The following is a 13,011-nucleotide window of genomic DNA, read 5'->3' as shown; positions in this document are numbered from 1 at the left end:
CGACGCCACCTGCAGAGCCTCCTCCGAAAAAGAAGCCCCCCAGAGACCAATCCGCCATTACAATCCAGTCATGGTGGCGGGGCCAGCTGGTCCGGCGAACACTGCACCATGCCACACTCTCTGTGCTGGTGATACAGAGATGGTGGCGCCAGGTTGCCTTCAAGCAGAGGGAGGAGAGACGGGTAAAGGCATTGATGACATACATGAGGACTGAAAGGGCGACAGTCCTCCTGCAGTCACTGGTCAGAAGGTGGCTGGTCAGGACCCAGTACAAGAAGTACCAGAGGGCAGCTCTGGTCCTCCAAAACAGCTGGCGCCAGTACACCTATCACAGAGAGTCCATGGTGTGGGCTGGGAAAAAGATGGCAGATGAAGCCGTGGACTTGATCATTGAGATTGCTGTTGGCTAAGGAAACTCCACAGGGGAAGGCTTCTTACAAAGACAAGCGCCGAGAGTGAAATAAACCCCTCCAAGACACCTTCCCTAGGAGAGAGACAATGATCTCAGAGTCTTTTCCTCAGTTCTGCTTTCATGAAAGTCTTATAGATCAGGAAGCAGGGGGCCTCTGAAAGTGGAAAGGCAAGATTGGCATCTAAAGGCACAGTCCTGGCCATGGTGTAATCCAGGGGTAAAGGTCACATGAGGAGTCTAACTCCAGAAAAGGGGGGAAGCAATTCATTCCAGATTTGTTTACTCCAGGCCAAGGTAGAGAGTCTGGCTGACAATGCTGGTCCTTTGGTGCATGCTGGAGAGCTAACATGTCAGTCTGCCTCCATCAAAAGCTACCTGTGCTCGCTTTACAACAGAACAACACAACATACCACCCAGCAGAAAATCCCCTCCCCCATGCTCCAATGCAGCCACCTCTGGTGTGCACCATGTTTAGAATCATAAACTTAGACGTGAACTCAAGGGTCATCCAGTCCAACCCTCTACATAGATGCAGATATGTTATTGCTAAAGCACCCCCGACGGCTACCTCTCCAGCCTCTTTGTGGGAATCTCCAGTGAAGGAGATTGCACAACAATTCCACAGAAACAGTGAACAGGAGCAGATCCATAGAGATCAGCAGAGGGAGTGTGGGCTGTGTGCTTAGACAGGAACCCCTGTGTCCTGCACAAAGGAACAATACCCTGCTTTTGCACCAGTGGTTTGCTACGTCCTTTCTGAATCAGGGCAGGATGGATACTCAGCCTGGTATCAGGGGCACTGTGGTCTTTTCAGCGCATCATGTTCACAGTAAGTGTATTGGAAACCAGCTGCTGATTCAGTGAGTGGTTCCTTTGGTACCAGTGCTGGTCCAAGGTCCTGTAAGGTCCAAATCTAGGCAGCTGTGTGCTGCTGGAAATACCATCTTCCAGGAGAGATGGAAGCCTTAGACCCCACCCAAGCTAAATTCCAGCCAGGACTGCAACATACTGTACTGTCCTAGCTCTCCCCCAGCAGGCTTCATTGGGTATAGCAATGCCCAACTCTTAGCACTTTTCATGTGAGGATGGAAAGGCATGTTACAAAGGAGGTTGGCATCATTATGCATCCCCATTTGACAGATGGAAAGGGATACTAGTGCAGAGAAGGGAAGTGACTTGCCCATGGTCACCCAGTAGATCAGTGGCAGAGCCAAGAATAGACTCCAGGTGAGTCCCAGTGCTTGATCCAATAGCCCACGCTACCTCCTATAATGATTTTCATCTTGCATCCTAAATAACTGGCTTCCAACGGCTGCTGTCCCCTACCTGAGATAGTGTCCCTGCAGGGATGGTTGGGTGAGTCCTGCATAGCCAGGGTCTGATTTTGCTTCCAATTACAATGATGTGAGTCTGGAGTAGTCTTACTGAGTGCTTCCAGATTTACCCCGGTGTAACCGGGAGGAAAGCAGGGCACGGCTGCCTGTGAAAGGGCTTTAGGGCTCTTCTGGATGACATCAGCAGCATCATTAGCTGTGATTTTGCAAATCCAAAATACTCTGCATTGACAGCTCCTCCAAGAGGGTCTCCAGGCTGCTTGTTAAAACTGAGAACGAAGCATGGTGGATTCATTCTATGCCTGCTCCCAGCCAGGAGCTGGTACCAGGCCTAAGATGGTGCAGGCCAGTGGGGAAAAGCTCACACATGCCCCCACAAGAGCCAATAGCGCATGAGCCCTGAGACTGCTTCACCAGAACCTGGCAAGGAAGCCCCCCACTACAAAGCCAGCTCCACACTGTGCCAATCCCTAGCCCCTGTGTATGGGGCATGCTGCAGGCAGGGGCACCAGGAGGTGAGCAGGGTATGGCAAGGATTATTGCACAATGGCTAGGTGCATAGGAAGGATTATTGCACAACTGCTAGGGAGCCCTTGGGACATTGATGTCTATCAGGGCCCCTGGGGCCTCTCTAGTTGATGCCGTGTTGGCCCTGACTCTAGGTTTAAAGCCACCTTCATGCCCCAAGCTTTGGCCGTGCAAGCTGCATTGCCATTCATCTCAGCTGATAAGCCCTACCAAGATTGTGGACTCAGATGCTGCAGCTGCCAGCGAGGGGGTGTTTGGGGTTGGTTTGTTTAACAGGAAAGTGAGGTGTGGGGGTGGTGGGGAAGGGGGGAGGGCATGTGTGTGTGCGCCTTGACACAGGTGCCTCTCCTCGCTCCAGGCAGCCTCTTTCAGTGACCTGAGGGATGCCGGCCCATGTGGGGGCGAGCAGACAGCAGGCAGGCACGGAGGGTGCTAATTCCGAAATGCGATGTCTCAGCTGGATCAAATCTGCAGCTCTGTGCACAAAGCCCAGGGGACTCACAGGAGAGAATCAGAGAGTGAGTGAGCGAACACACACTCGGCCGCCTTCCAGCCTGTGGGGGGGACACACACAGCACTAGGAAAGCCCAGGCTTATTAATAACTGGCTCTGTGTTATCAGCACCACCACAGTTCTATCTCCAGCTTGGCCAGGGTCTGCCACTACAGCTAATGATCTGCTTATCTTTTTAATGAGCTGCCTAATTATCTATTTTGCCTCTCCCCTGTCCCTTTGTATAACTGTCTGCCCAGCTACATACTTAACTGCTTTCTTGGCTATCTATTTCTCCATCTAGCTAGATATCTACCCTATCTCCAAAGAGAAAACGATCGCTTTATTTCCTGCCACCCACTTGCATTGTATTCATGACATTTTAATCAGAAATCACTGCTGATCATTTATTCCCCATACCCTGGCTCTTTGCCTCCTACAGCGTTCTCCCCTCCCCAGCCTATACCTGTCTTTTCTCCCCCTTCCCCACTCCCTTCTTCCCTCTCTCCTGGTGCTGTTTCCTTCTCCCCTTTGAGAGGTGCTCTTCCCTTATCTCTTCAGGGCCCCTTGGCTCTGAGAGGAGCAGTGGTTTGGGATCAGGGGTTCCCTCTGCAGCCCTTGGGGCAGGCGTCTGGCTCCAAGGGACCTCCTAATGCCTTGGAAGTGGAGGGAGAGTGATGGCCCCAGCTGTTCTGCAATCTGCTGCAGAGGGGAATTTGCAGAGTAAATCAAGCAAGCGCTGCAGGGAGGGAAGGCGGATGTAGGGATCTCATGACGTGGGACCTCCCAGAGGGCTGCAGTCATGCTTAGGGTCCTGCAGCCCCATCCAGGGAAGAAGGGGAGTCATACACAAGCAAAGGTTTCAGCCCTTTCTGTGTTTATTTTGCCCCTTAGCCAGACAGGGGCCTGGTCCTTCCTGCCTGCCCACATCTTGCTGGCTCCAGTGCAGTTCCATGGCGGGGGGGGCAGTGTTTGGCCTGGGATAACCATGGGATGCGAACAGCAGATGGCAGGGTCTCAGGTGTGCTGCCAGGGCCCTCTGGTACCCCTCCCGCAGGCAGGCAATGGGGTCAGAGCTGAGGCAGTTGCAAAATGAAGCAGAGCATTAGGAGAGGACAGGGGGACAGAGGAATGGAGAACCTAGTGAATAGGAGCTGGTAAGCCACTCCCCTCCCCTCTATGCCAGCAGTGGCTCAGGGCTCGAGTGAAGGAGTGAAGGGGTGAACCCCCATGTAAGGCGGCAGCCAGAGGAGACCTTTCCCATCAGACACTCCTCTTAGCTCTTGCAGCCACGGGACCAGCACCTGAGAGCACCAGAGCACCGGCAACAGGCTGGCTGGGTCTGCATCTCCATGCAGGAGGTGTTAGCAAGGAGTGTTCCCTTGCTCCCCCAGTAACAGCCTTACTATGTGCTAATGATATATTAATTTGCATTCATTATGGCATTAATACAGCTGCAGAGGTTCTCCAGAGCAGCAGCTAATTACCCTGTCGCTCAGGAACCACACACAATTGAATGCCTGGGGCCCAGCACCCTGTTAGCCTGCATGCCTGGCGCTCTCCATGGGAGGGAAGCCTCTGGAAGAGGCTGGTGAAAGCAAACAGCCGCTGGGCTATAAAAAGGTTACACCCGCCCCATGCAGGTAGAGGAGTCAGGCTGTGATCAGTGTCAGCACCGCGGCAAGCAGGTGGGGCTCGGAGAGCATGAGGGAGCTGCAGCAGGCCAGGGCATCTTGTAGGGCTGAAAGGTGTTTGGTGTTCCCTAGGGGAGTGTTTGCTACAACTGTTCTTGGGGCCATGTATTACAGCCTAGGGAGCTGAGTGTATCTGCAGTGCCCCCTCACCATGAGCCCTATCCTTACGCCTGTCATCTGAGTGTATCTGGTATAACTACCCCGCCACAGGCCACATCCCTGCTGAGGTCCGAGTGTATCTGCTATAGGCCCACAGCATGTGCCATGTCATCCTCTCTGGGATACAAAAGAATGTGGCTCAGCCCCCACTGGTGCTGTTTTCACCTCACAACCTGCCCCCATCTCACTTGCTTTTATTTACTGCCCCTGGGCCTTGCAGGTCCTTTTGGCTTCCATCATTTATCCTTAGTGAGCCAGCCTCTACTTCAGGACAGACTTTCCTACTGTTTCCATTCCACGGTCCCACGCAACCCATGGCCCTAACCCTCAGGTCCCTGTAAAGCACTGGACACACATGAGGGACACAGCTGTTCCTTGCCACTGAAGTTTTGTTCAATGGAGCATTGGTTTAACTGCAGACTTTCAGAGCCTAGAGCAATCCCATGGGTAGAGGGAATCCAAGCACATCAGCCACCCTCTGGCAGCCAGGACAGTTGAGGCTCAAGTAGTGAGGACACAGGGCAGCTCGGACATGCTTCCCCCATCAGTCACCTTCTGCTCAGTGCAATTCCTTGTGGAGAGCTGCTAGATCCATCATTGCAAAAGTCATTGCCACAAATGTAACTAATTGCTCTCCATGCACAGAGGTCGGAGGCCAAGTGGGCCATGGAGACTGGGCCTCCAGGTTAGGCTGGAGGCATGTTGGTGGACAGCATGTCTGCTGCTTGTGCTGTTGCTGTCCAGGTAGTCCCTGGTCTGTATTTAGGAGGCTTCAGTCTCCAGGGCCATGGAAGAGCCACAGACTTGCCAGTCCTCCACAGCGTTCAATTGCTATTCTCAGCCAGTGGAGGAGAACAAAAGGAGGCTACCATGATGGAGTGGATGTATGCAAAGGCTCCTGACTGGGGCACAGGGGAAATGCCAGCCCTAGAAGCTGCATCTCTCTCCATTCCTGGAGGAGCACCATTCCCAGCTCCATGGCATTGCTCTGTTACACTGCACACATGATACGCCCTGGAAGTGACAGGCTCTTTCTGAACACTGATATTATGGGAGCTGAAGATTGCATGTTAGACCAAGCAGTGCTCTGAGGAGGGAGGCACCTGTAATGATGGCATGCCATGCCACCTCTCACAGCAGCCTGGGTGAGCGAGCTCTGACAGTGCTCTCTGCAGCACGGTTATTATCTGGATCCTTGTGTTCTTTCTACTTCCCTTCACCTTCACGCTCCTTCCTCTGCTCAGCTGGGACAACCTAACTCAGGGGCGGGCAAAATGCGGCCTGGGGGCCAGATGCAGCCTGCTAGGCCATTCTATCTGGCCCGCGGGACCCCTAAAAAATTTAGAAAATTAATATTTATCTGCCCCTGGCTGCCTATCATGCGGCCCTCCAAAACTTGCCAAAACTCAGTAAGTGGCCCTCTGCCCAAAATAATTGCCTGCCCCTGACCTAACTGATTACAAAGGCCCCCCACCTAGCAGACCTTGTTCCTCAACCTCTGCTCCTATCCTACCCACAATGAGGGGTCTCAGTCAACCCTGCACCCCCATGACCCAACCTGGACTCAGTGGAGTCTCAATTGCACCTGAGACCCATGCTCTGATCAGCGGTCTCCAGCACTTGAGTGAAGATCCCCAAAGATGGAACAGCTGATGGAATGCACCTGGGGACTGAGCCGGACTGGGAGCAAGGGGCTGAGCAAACTGGTTGTGGTGGAGCTGCAGAGGCAGGAGGCAGGGGAAAGCCTGGAATGCCAAACTGCTAGCTGGCAGCTGTTTTGGGGTTATGACTTGCAGAGGAGAACCCCTGGTGATACTCTCTAAAGTTAAGGAAAAGCTGTCCAAAGGGTGCTGCTCACAGACTTGCCATCACATAATAACCACCCATGCACTGGCCTGAGACCCCTCACGCATGTGTCTGTGAAGACAATAGCTTTTGGATGGATGGGATCTTTACAGAGCCACATTGCTCTGGTACACAGCTCTGGCAAATCCCGCCCTCAGTTGTCTCCATGGTCACTATCCAACCAGTGGCATCTGAGAGGCAGCAGGCTGAAATTCTGCATGCCACTTGGTTAACCAGTGGGCTTGTTCAGAAGGAGCTCTTCCATATAATTCAATATTCAATAATAAACTGAAGCAAGGTAGCTGTGCAATGCCAGTCAAACAACATGCCTGCCAGAGAGGTTCTAGCTTTGTAATCAAATGCCAAGGGAAGCAGTGTCATCATCCTCCATGAAGACATGGAATGATTTAGGGCCAGTTTTGGTCCTGACTCGTGCCATGGTTTGCAGAGTCTGTACACTGCAGCAGGGTTTGGCCTAGAGAAGTCAGTGCAGGAGGATGGGTTGGGTCACTGTTTCTCAGCTGTTTCCATACTATGGCTTCCTCCCTACTCCTTCCCATCTTGCTAGGAGGCTCTGAGACAGGCAGGGTGGGTCAGGGAAGGGTCATGGCAGCCCCAGCACTGGATCATGATTCTGCTGAGAGCTGTAACCCCAACATGAGAACCTGGCAGGTAGATCATACTGTCAAAACCAAGCAACAGGCGTTCCTGGTTCTTTTTTTAATTGCAGTGAACCTAATGCTGCTGTAAGGTGGGGACTGACAGCCCTAGGGACTATACAGAGAAGAGATACAGAATTCACAGCAACAGGGCAAGACCCGCACCCCCCATACTCCAAACCTGACCTTGAATAACCCAGTAGGAGTGGGAAGGCAGATGGGCAGATCTCTGTGGGCTGTCTAGTCCTTCATCACTCTGCTGAAGGCTTTGTGCTGTCTTGGCTGTGATCTGGGCTAAGACCCATTCAATTCATTTCACATACTATAGCCTACCCCTCCACTGTCAAACTGTAATGACTTTTCTTTTCTGCCAGTAGAAACTGGGATCAGCCCTGTCACAGAAGACTGATTCTATAGCTCATTTGCTAGTGCCGGTGTTCAGGGCTCTGTACCCCCTGGCTGCCCCATGCCCAAGGTCCCCTCTGTACTCATGGTACCTGGATGGAGACATCACTGTAGGAGCCCCCGATGACCCCAGTGATTGCTGTCGGCACGTCATCATGGATGGCATAGGAGCCATCAGGACAAATGTGCTCTGAGCCGTCCACTCTGGTCAGGGAGGCGCGGACAAAATCCAGGGACTGCTCCAGGGCATAGGTGTCCTTGGAGCAGGTATCCAGGATGTGGGCCCCAAGTGTGACCCCTGGCAGGATGCTGGGGTCCTTGTTGATTTCATCCAGGGCAAAGAGCATGGCCTCGAGGCGCTGGATTCCCCGGTGGTCATTGATCTTGCCGCAGTCCTCGCTGGCCCTGCCTTTCTCGTGGACTGGAAAGAGCCCCCCTATGACCAGGTCTCCCTCCATGCTGATCTCCTTCTTGGCCACCACCGTGCTGTAGCTGGGGTTCTGGCTGTTGGCAAGGCACATGGCTGTGTGGAGTAGCCAGACCCACGAGGCAGCAAAGAGTGCCATGGCCCTGCCACCAGGGGGCAGCAAGGTCCACGCCGAACCACCAGGCAGCACTTCCCGGAGCGATGGTGCCCGACGTCCAACTATGACCTGGCGGGGCACAGATAGTGCTGCCCGTGGGGAGAAGGGGAGCATTCAGCACCTGCAGAGGCAGAGGGAGGAGGGAATCAGTGCAACCCATCCAGAGGAGAGAGCTGTTGGGTTCTGCCCTGAGTTTGTGACAGTGATGGGTGGTGGGCTCACTCCCACCTGAGACCTAGGGCCATGCCACCAGCATTGACAATAATCAGCCTCTTGACAACACATAAACAGGGAATCAGCACAGCTGTGCCCCAGGCCCGGCCTGACTGCTCCATGCCCATGAATCAGGCCCCCTAGCAGTGCCCTAACAGCCCCCTGCCCCTTAGACCACCAGCTCCTCCTTCCTATAGGGAACAAGGACAGGAATGGTTGCTTGAGGGATCCATGGAGACTCTACATCTAGGGCCCAAGGTGGATCCAAGATGCCTCCCATATACAGCACTCAGCTGCAAACATGTATATGAGCGCGGGAACCCGGAGGAGCCCAAAGCCCTCACCAGCCTCCTCACAGCATTCTGGTATTGCTGCTTTCCCCCTCTGTACGCTCCTGTTCCCCATTTCTCAGCATCCCTTGGGGACATCCAGATAGAAGGCTGCCCCAGGCCTGGGGTTCTGTTCTCTCTGTTAGAGGCTCCTGGGGAGCAGGGATATGAGGATTGGATATGTGACTCCACCACTGACACAGACAGTCTCCTTGGGGCTGTGGCATCTGTCCTGCCCATCACTAGAAAGGAGCTCTGCTTAGCTCTCTGCAGAAAGGGCAAGGGTGAGGTCAGAACATAGAGGTCATGACAGTCCCTACACCAAACTGGTATATCCTAGATACCAGAGAAAGAGCAAGCTGGACACAGACAAATACAGGTAGATGGATAGAGGCACAGGCCCCCATCCTTGAGTTTAGCCAGGCTGGGCTCAACACTGGGCCCAAGGGAAGGCAAAAGTGCCTTTCTGCTTTGCCAGCCATGGGGGCTGCATGAGGCCAACTTGTCATTTAATGCAAATCAGAGCAGCCTCAGGGCTGCTCTAACTGATGCTGACTGGTAACAGATCCCCACAAGCCATAGTGACAGCCAGGCTTTGCTGGAGTGCAGCAGCATCCTAACCACATCCCTCTCAGTGCCCTGCTGGGGGCAGACAGCTGCCTTGGCTCCTTCCACTCCTAGCTCCACTGCCAGTGTGGAACAAACTGATCAGGACGGGGATGAGAAACTGGCCTGAGGAGTCAGAGCCTCAGACAAACAGCACAAAGGAAGCCATTCCTCCAGATTTCCTCATTTACTGTATGAGTTGTGCTGTTCCCCTACAATCCCTGCCCACTGCAACGAGACCCTAGCCAACCAGTACACAAAGTGGGACAGTCCCAGCTCAAACAGGTCCTAAGCAGATGCATGGCCTCTCTTCCAATGAGTAGCCACACTGGAAACAGCTGCTGACATCCTCTAGCCCCAGTGCTCCTCCCAGAACCATCTCAACATTGATGGCAGCATTAGCACTTGGCAGGAGCAACAGCTTGGAGCCAGTCAGCACCAGGGCTGAAATTAATACCCAGTCACACAGGAAGAACTGCTGAAGGGAGCTTCCTGCTCAGCACCAAGTCCCAGCTGCATTGCATAAGGAGACAATCTCGTTTAAGCAGATGTCTGATACAAGAGAGACAGTCCTGTCCTGGAGCACTCAGACTGGTCTTTAGACTGTGCCAATAACTGATCACTCCCAGTCTTGAGCTGGTGTGTCAGGGCATATGCCCCTGTCAGGGGTATGACCAGGACATGGACAGTCAGGGCTTAACCCTAGAATGTCACAACCTAGGAGATCAGGAGCAGACAGGTCAGGGAGCCACAATCTGTAAGGGGCCAGGGCATAGGTGGTCCTCCTGAGTTTAGCCAGAGACCAAGGGGGGCAGAGGCAGGAAGCAGGGATCCAGACTCGAGTCGTTGACCTAGGGGTCTGGAGCATGCAGCTGTAACTGTACCGGACTGGGATGTGGGTCCTGACTAAACTAAAGCCATAAGTCAGGAGCAGCTATCAGAAGATGTGGGGGCTGGACTGGAGTCAGGAGAAAAGGTGGTCAGGAGCCAGCAAGTCTGAAGCAAAAAGCAGGGAGAGATCAGCAGGCAGGGACTAGGAACACACATGAAGCTGGGAAATCACAAAGCAGGACCCAGCAAACATCAGCAGCCTAAGGCTAGGCAGGGAGTCATCCCTTTTGCTTATAAGCAGGCAGCTACACTCATGCAAGCAACCAGGGTCAACTAAGGATAATTAGGCCTCTGGCAGCCAGGCCCACTCAGGTAACTAAGGCCAGCTGGGGGCAATTTAGCCTGCTTGCTGCAGGGGCTCCTAACACCATGTCCTGTACACATAGGTACCATAAAGAGAATCGCTCTATGGAAATTAGCCTTGTTTAAAAGCTATTTCTAATCTTGTGTCCTGGAGGAAGGAAATCGCATCTAGCAAAAGCTCCATCTTCTGTATATCACCTATATCTGCCTGAGTAAAGACATTTAATACATGTTATTCTATATGTACTTGTGCATCCATGATTTTACGATACCACTGTGTATGATACAACATGCTCCATGTGTGTAGTTTTGGGTCAGGGGATGAGTATATAATGTAAACACATGGCTCATATGTTGCTTTTTTAAGGGTGTGTGAATACACAGGTGTCTACGTACGTGAATTCATATGTAGCAGTGCATGGTTACATACACAGAAAAATTATTGTGAAAGTGTCAGGTCCCACATATATGTGATTGCAACTATGGATGTTCAAATTCATACATGCATAGACTTGTGAGAGTGTAGATGTGTGTGAGTGAGGCTTCCTGCATACGTGGATTTGCAGGTGTGCATAGATTCACATACATGTGTGGATTTTGTCTGTGTTTGCAGGTTTTCACACATGGGTCTGTGAATTCTTCTATGTCTGGCTTTGTGTGAGCGTGTAAAAAGCAGCTGGTCACACAGTGGATTTTTTGGCCCTTGGAAAAGGTTGAAATTTTGAAAAATAAAGTTCATGATGAATCAGGTCGGAAAGCCAAAGCTTTGAGGATTCTCATGAAAGAAAATTCACTTGGGGTCAATTATAATGCTTTGGTTTGATACAGCTGAAACATTTCCTTTTCATTTCAACCCCTTTATATGATGTTATAGAAAACCCATGTCTAGCCCAGAAGTCCCCTCCAAATGCAAGTCAAAGCTTTGCATTTCAAAAATGTCAAAATGAGGCATTCTGACATTTTGAAACAGTTGTCCAATTTCTTTTCCTGAGTTTTGTCAAAATCAATATCATTTCACAAAAACCACTGGATTCATGGAAATGGCCTTTTCCAGTGGAAAAGGATTTTGATGAAATGTTGCAGCTGGCTCTCTAATATGTGTGGGGCCAGAGGCACAGCAACTAGCAGTGCAGCTCCATGCCCGGGGCAGCTGTGCAGTGCTACCTCATGCCATGTCAATTGTAATGGTGTGATCAGCTGCTGCTGCTGCTTTTGCACCCCTTCAAAGGCAGCGCTGGGGACTACTGCCCTGGTCCCAGCTCCCTCCCCTGCCAGTTATACTACTATGTTTGGCTTTATCTGCATGGGTCCGGACTTGTGTGAGGGTTCAGACACATGTACAGTTGTGCTAAGAGGATGGATCCCTCCTGGCTGTGGTGAATGAGCATGCATAGGAGTATGTGGTCGTTAATACCTGTTAGACTGAGCTGTTTGCCTCTTCCCTACTATGGGAATCAATAGGAGAAAATGATATAATAATTGTGTAATACTATAATTAAAACCCCATTAGGCAGCAAGTGTTTCTGTTTATAGCTGAGGAATGAGTAACATAATGATCAGTATCAATTCGCCTGACCCACTGGCAGGCACAAGGAGGAAGGAACAGCCATCCCTGCAGGGGAGAAATGCAAAGCAGGCTCAAAGGAAAGGAAGAGACAGCCAACAAAGAGATGACCTTGCCTCTTGCACCTCGTTTCTCAGCTCTCCTCGTTAATTCCTCACCCAGGCACAGCGGAAGGCAAAGAGAGGCAAGGATCAGTTGGTGTTATAGCTCTAGCCTGTGCAATCTCTTTCAGCTCCCAATCTTACTGCATCATTAAGCAAAGCCTAATCAAAGGGAGCAGAGCAGCCAACTGGGCCAAATTGGAAAGCCAATAAATGGGCTGGCTTGGAAAGAATGATAGATCCCTGTAGCCACAGGTGCGACAGTTTCAGAGCCAACTGGCTGGTCCTTCAAGGTGATGACAATCAACAAAGAAGGAAGGAGCAGTGTTTGTGCCTTCCCTTTTACATACCTGCTCCCTCCATATCTCCATCCACTCACCCCAGGGGAGGGACCACTCACCCCAAATGGCTGCCAGCTTCCTGCAGGCGTGGGAGGCATCAGAATCTCAGCAACAGAGGCAGTGACAGGAAGATACTGACCTTACATGTGTCACCTACCCTTGCTATTCCCCCTTGCCCATCAGCCCAACCTGTTTCATTGGCTTGCCCAGGCTGGGTATGAGTGATTTCTTGGTCACTCATAAATTTCATAGATTTCTTAGACATTTCATAGATTTTTCATAGACATTAGGGCTGGAAGGGACCTCGGAAGATCATCGAGTCCAGCCCCCTGCCCAAAGGGCAGGAAGTCAGATGGGGTCATAGGATCCCAGCAAGATAAGCATCCAGTTTGCTCTTGAAGGTGTTCAATGTAGGCGCTTGAACCACCTCCGGTGGCAGGCTGTTCCAGACCTTGGGGGCTCGGACAGTCAAGAAATTCTTCCTTATGTCCAGCCTGAAACGGTCTTGTAGTAGTTTATGACCATTCGACCTAGTCGTCATCCCTTGGGGC

At 51.9% G+C, this 13,011-nt stretch overlaps 2 protein-coding genes across 2 annotated transcripts in view; one reads left to right on the top strand and one right to left on the bottom strand.

Annotated features, from left to right (window-relative positions):
- Positions 1–463, top strand: part of IQCF6 (IQ motif containing F6) — a 2,741-nt gene extending 2,278 nt beyond the window's left edge. The window contains exon 4 of the mRNA XM_025210441.1: positions 38–463. Coding sequence (XP_025066226.1) covers positions 38–410 — 373 coding nt within the window. The 3' untranslated portion in view covers positions 411–463. The remainder of the gene's footprint in view (positions 1–37) is intronic.
- GRM2 (glutamate metabotropic receptor 2) overlaps positions 1–10,339 on the bottom strand; it is a 43,035-nt gene extending 32,696 nt beyond the window's left edge. Inside the window, exons 1-2 of the mRNA XM_006028952.1 lie at positions 10,145–10,339; positions 7,621–8,233 (exon numbers count right to left, since the gene is read on the bottom strand). Of these exons, the coding sequence (XP_006029014.1) occupies positions 7,621–8,226 (606 nt within the window). The 5' untranslated portion in view covers positions 8,227–8,233; positions 10,145–10,339. The remainder of the gene's footprint in view (positions 1–7,620; positions 8,234–10,144) is intronic.
- Positions 10,340–13,011: the final 2,672 nt, after the last annotated feature.

Source organism: Alligator sinensis, unplaced genomic scaffold (genome assembly GCF_000455745.1).
Source record: "Alligator sinensis unplaced genomic scaffold, ASM45574v1 scaffold610_1, whole genome shotgun sequence".
Taxonomy (NCBI): domain Eukaryota; kingdom Metazoa; phylum Chordata; order Crocodylia; family Alligatoridae; genus Alligator; species Alligator sinensis.
This window is presented reverse-complemented; position numbering and strand designations above follow the sequence as displayed.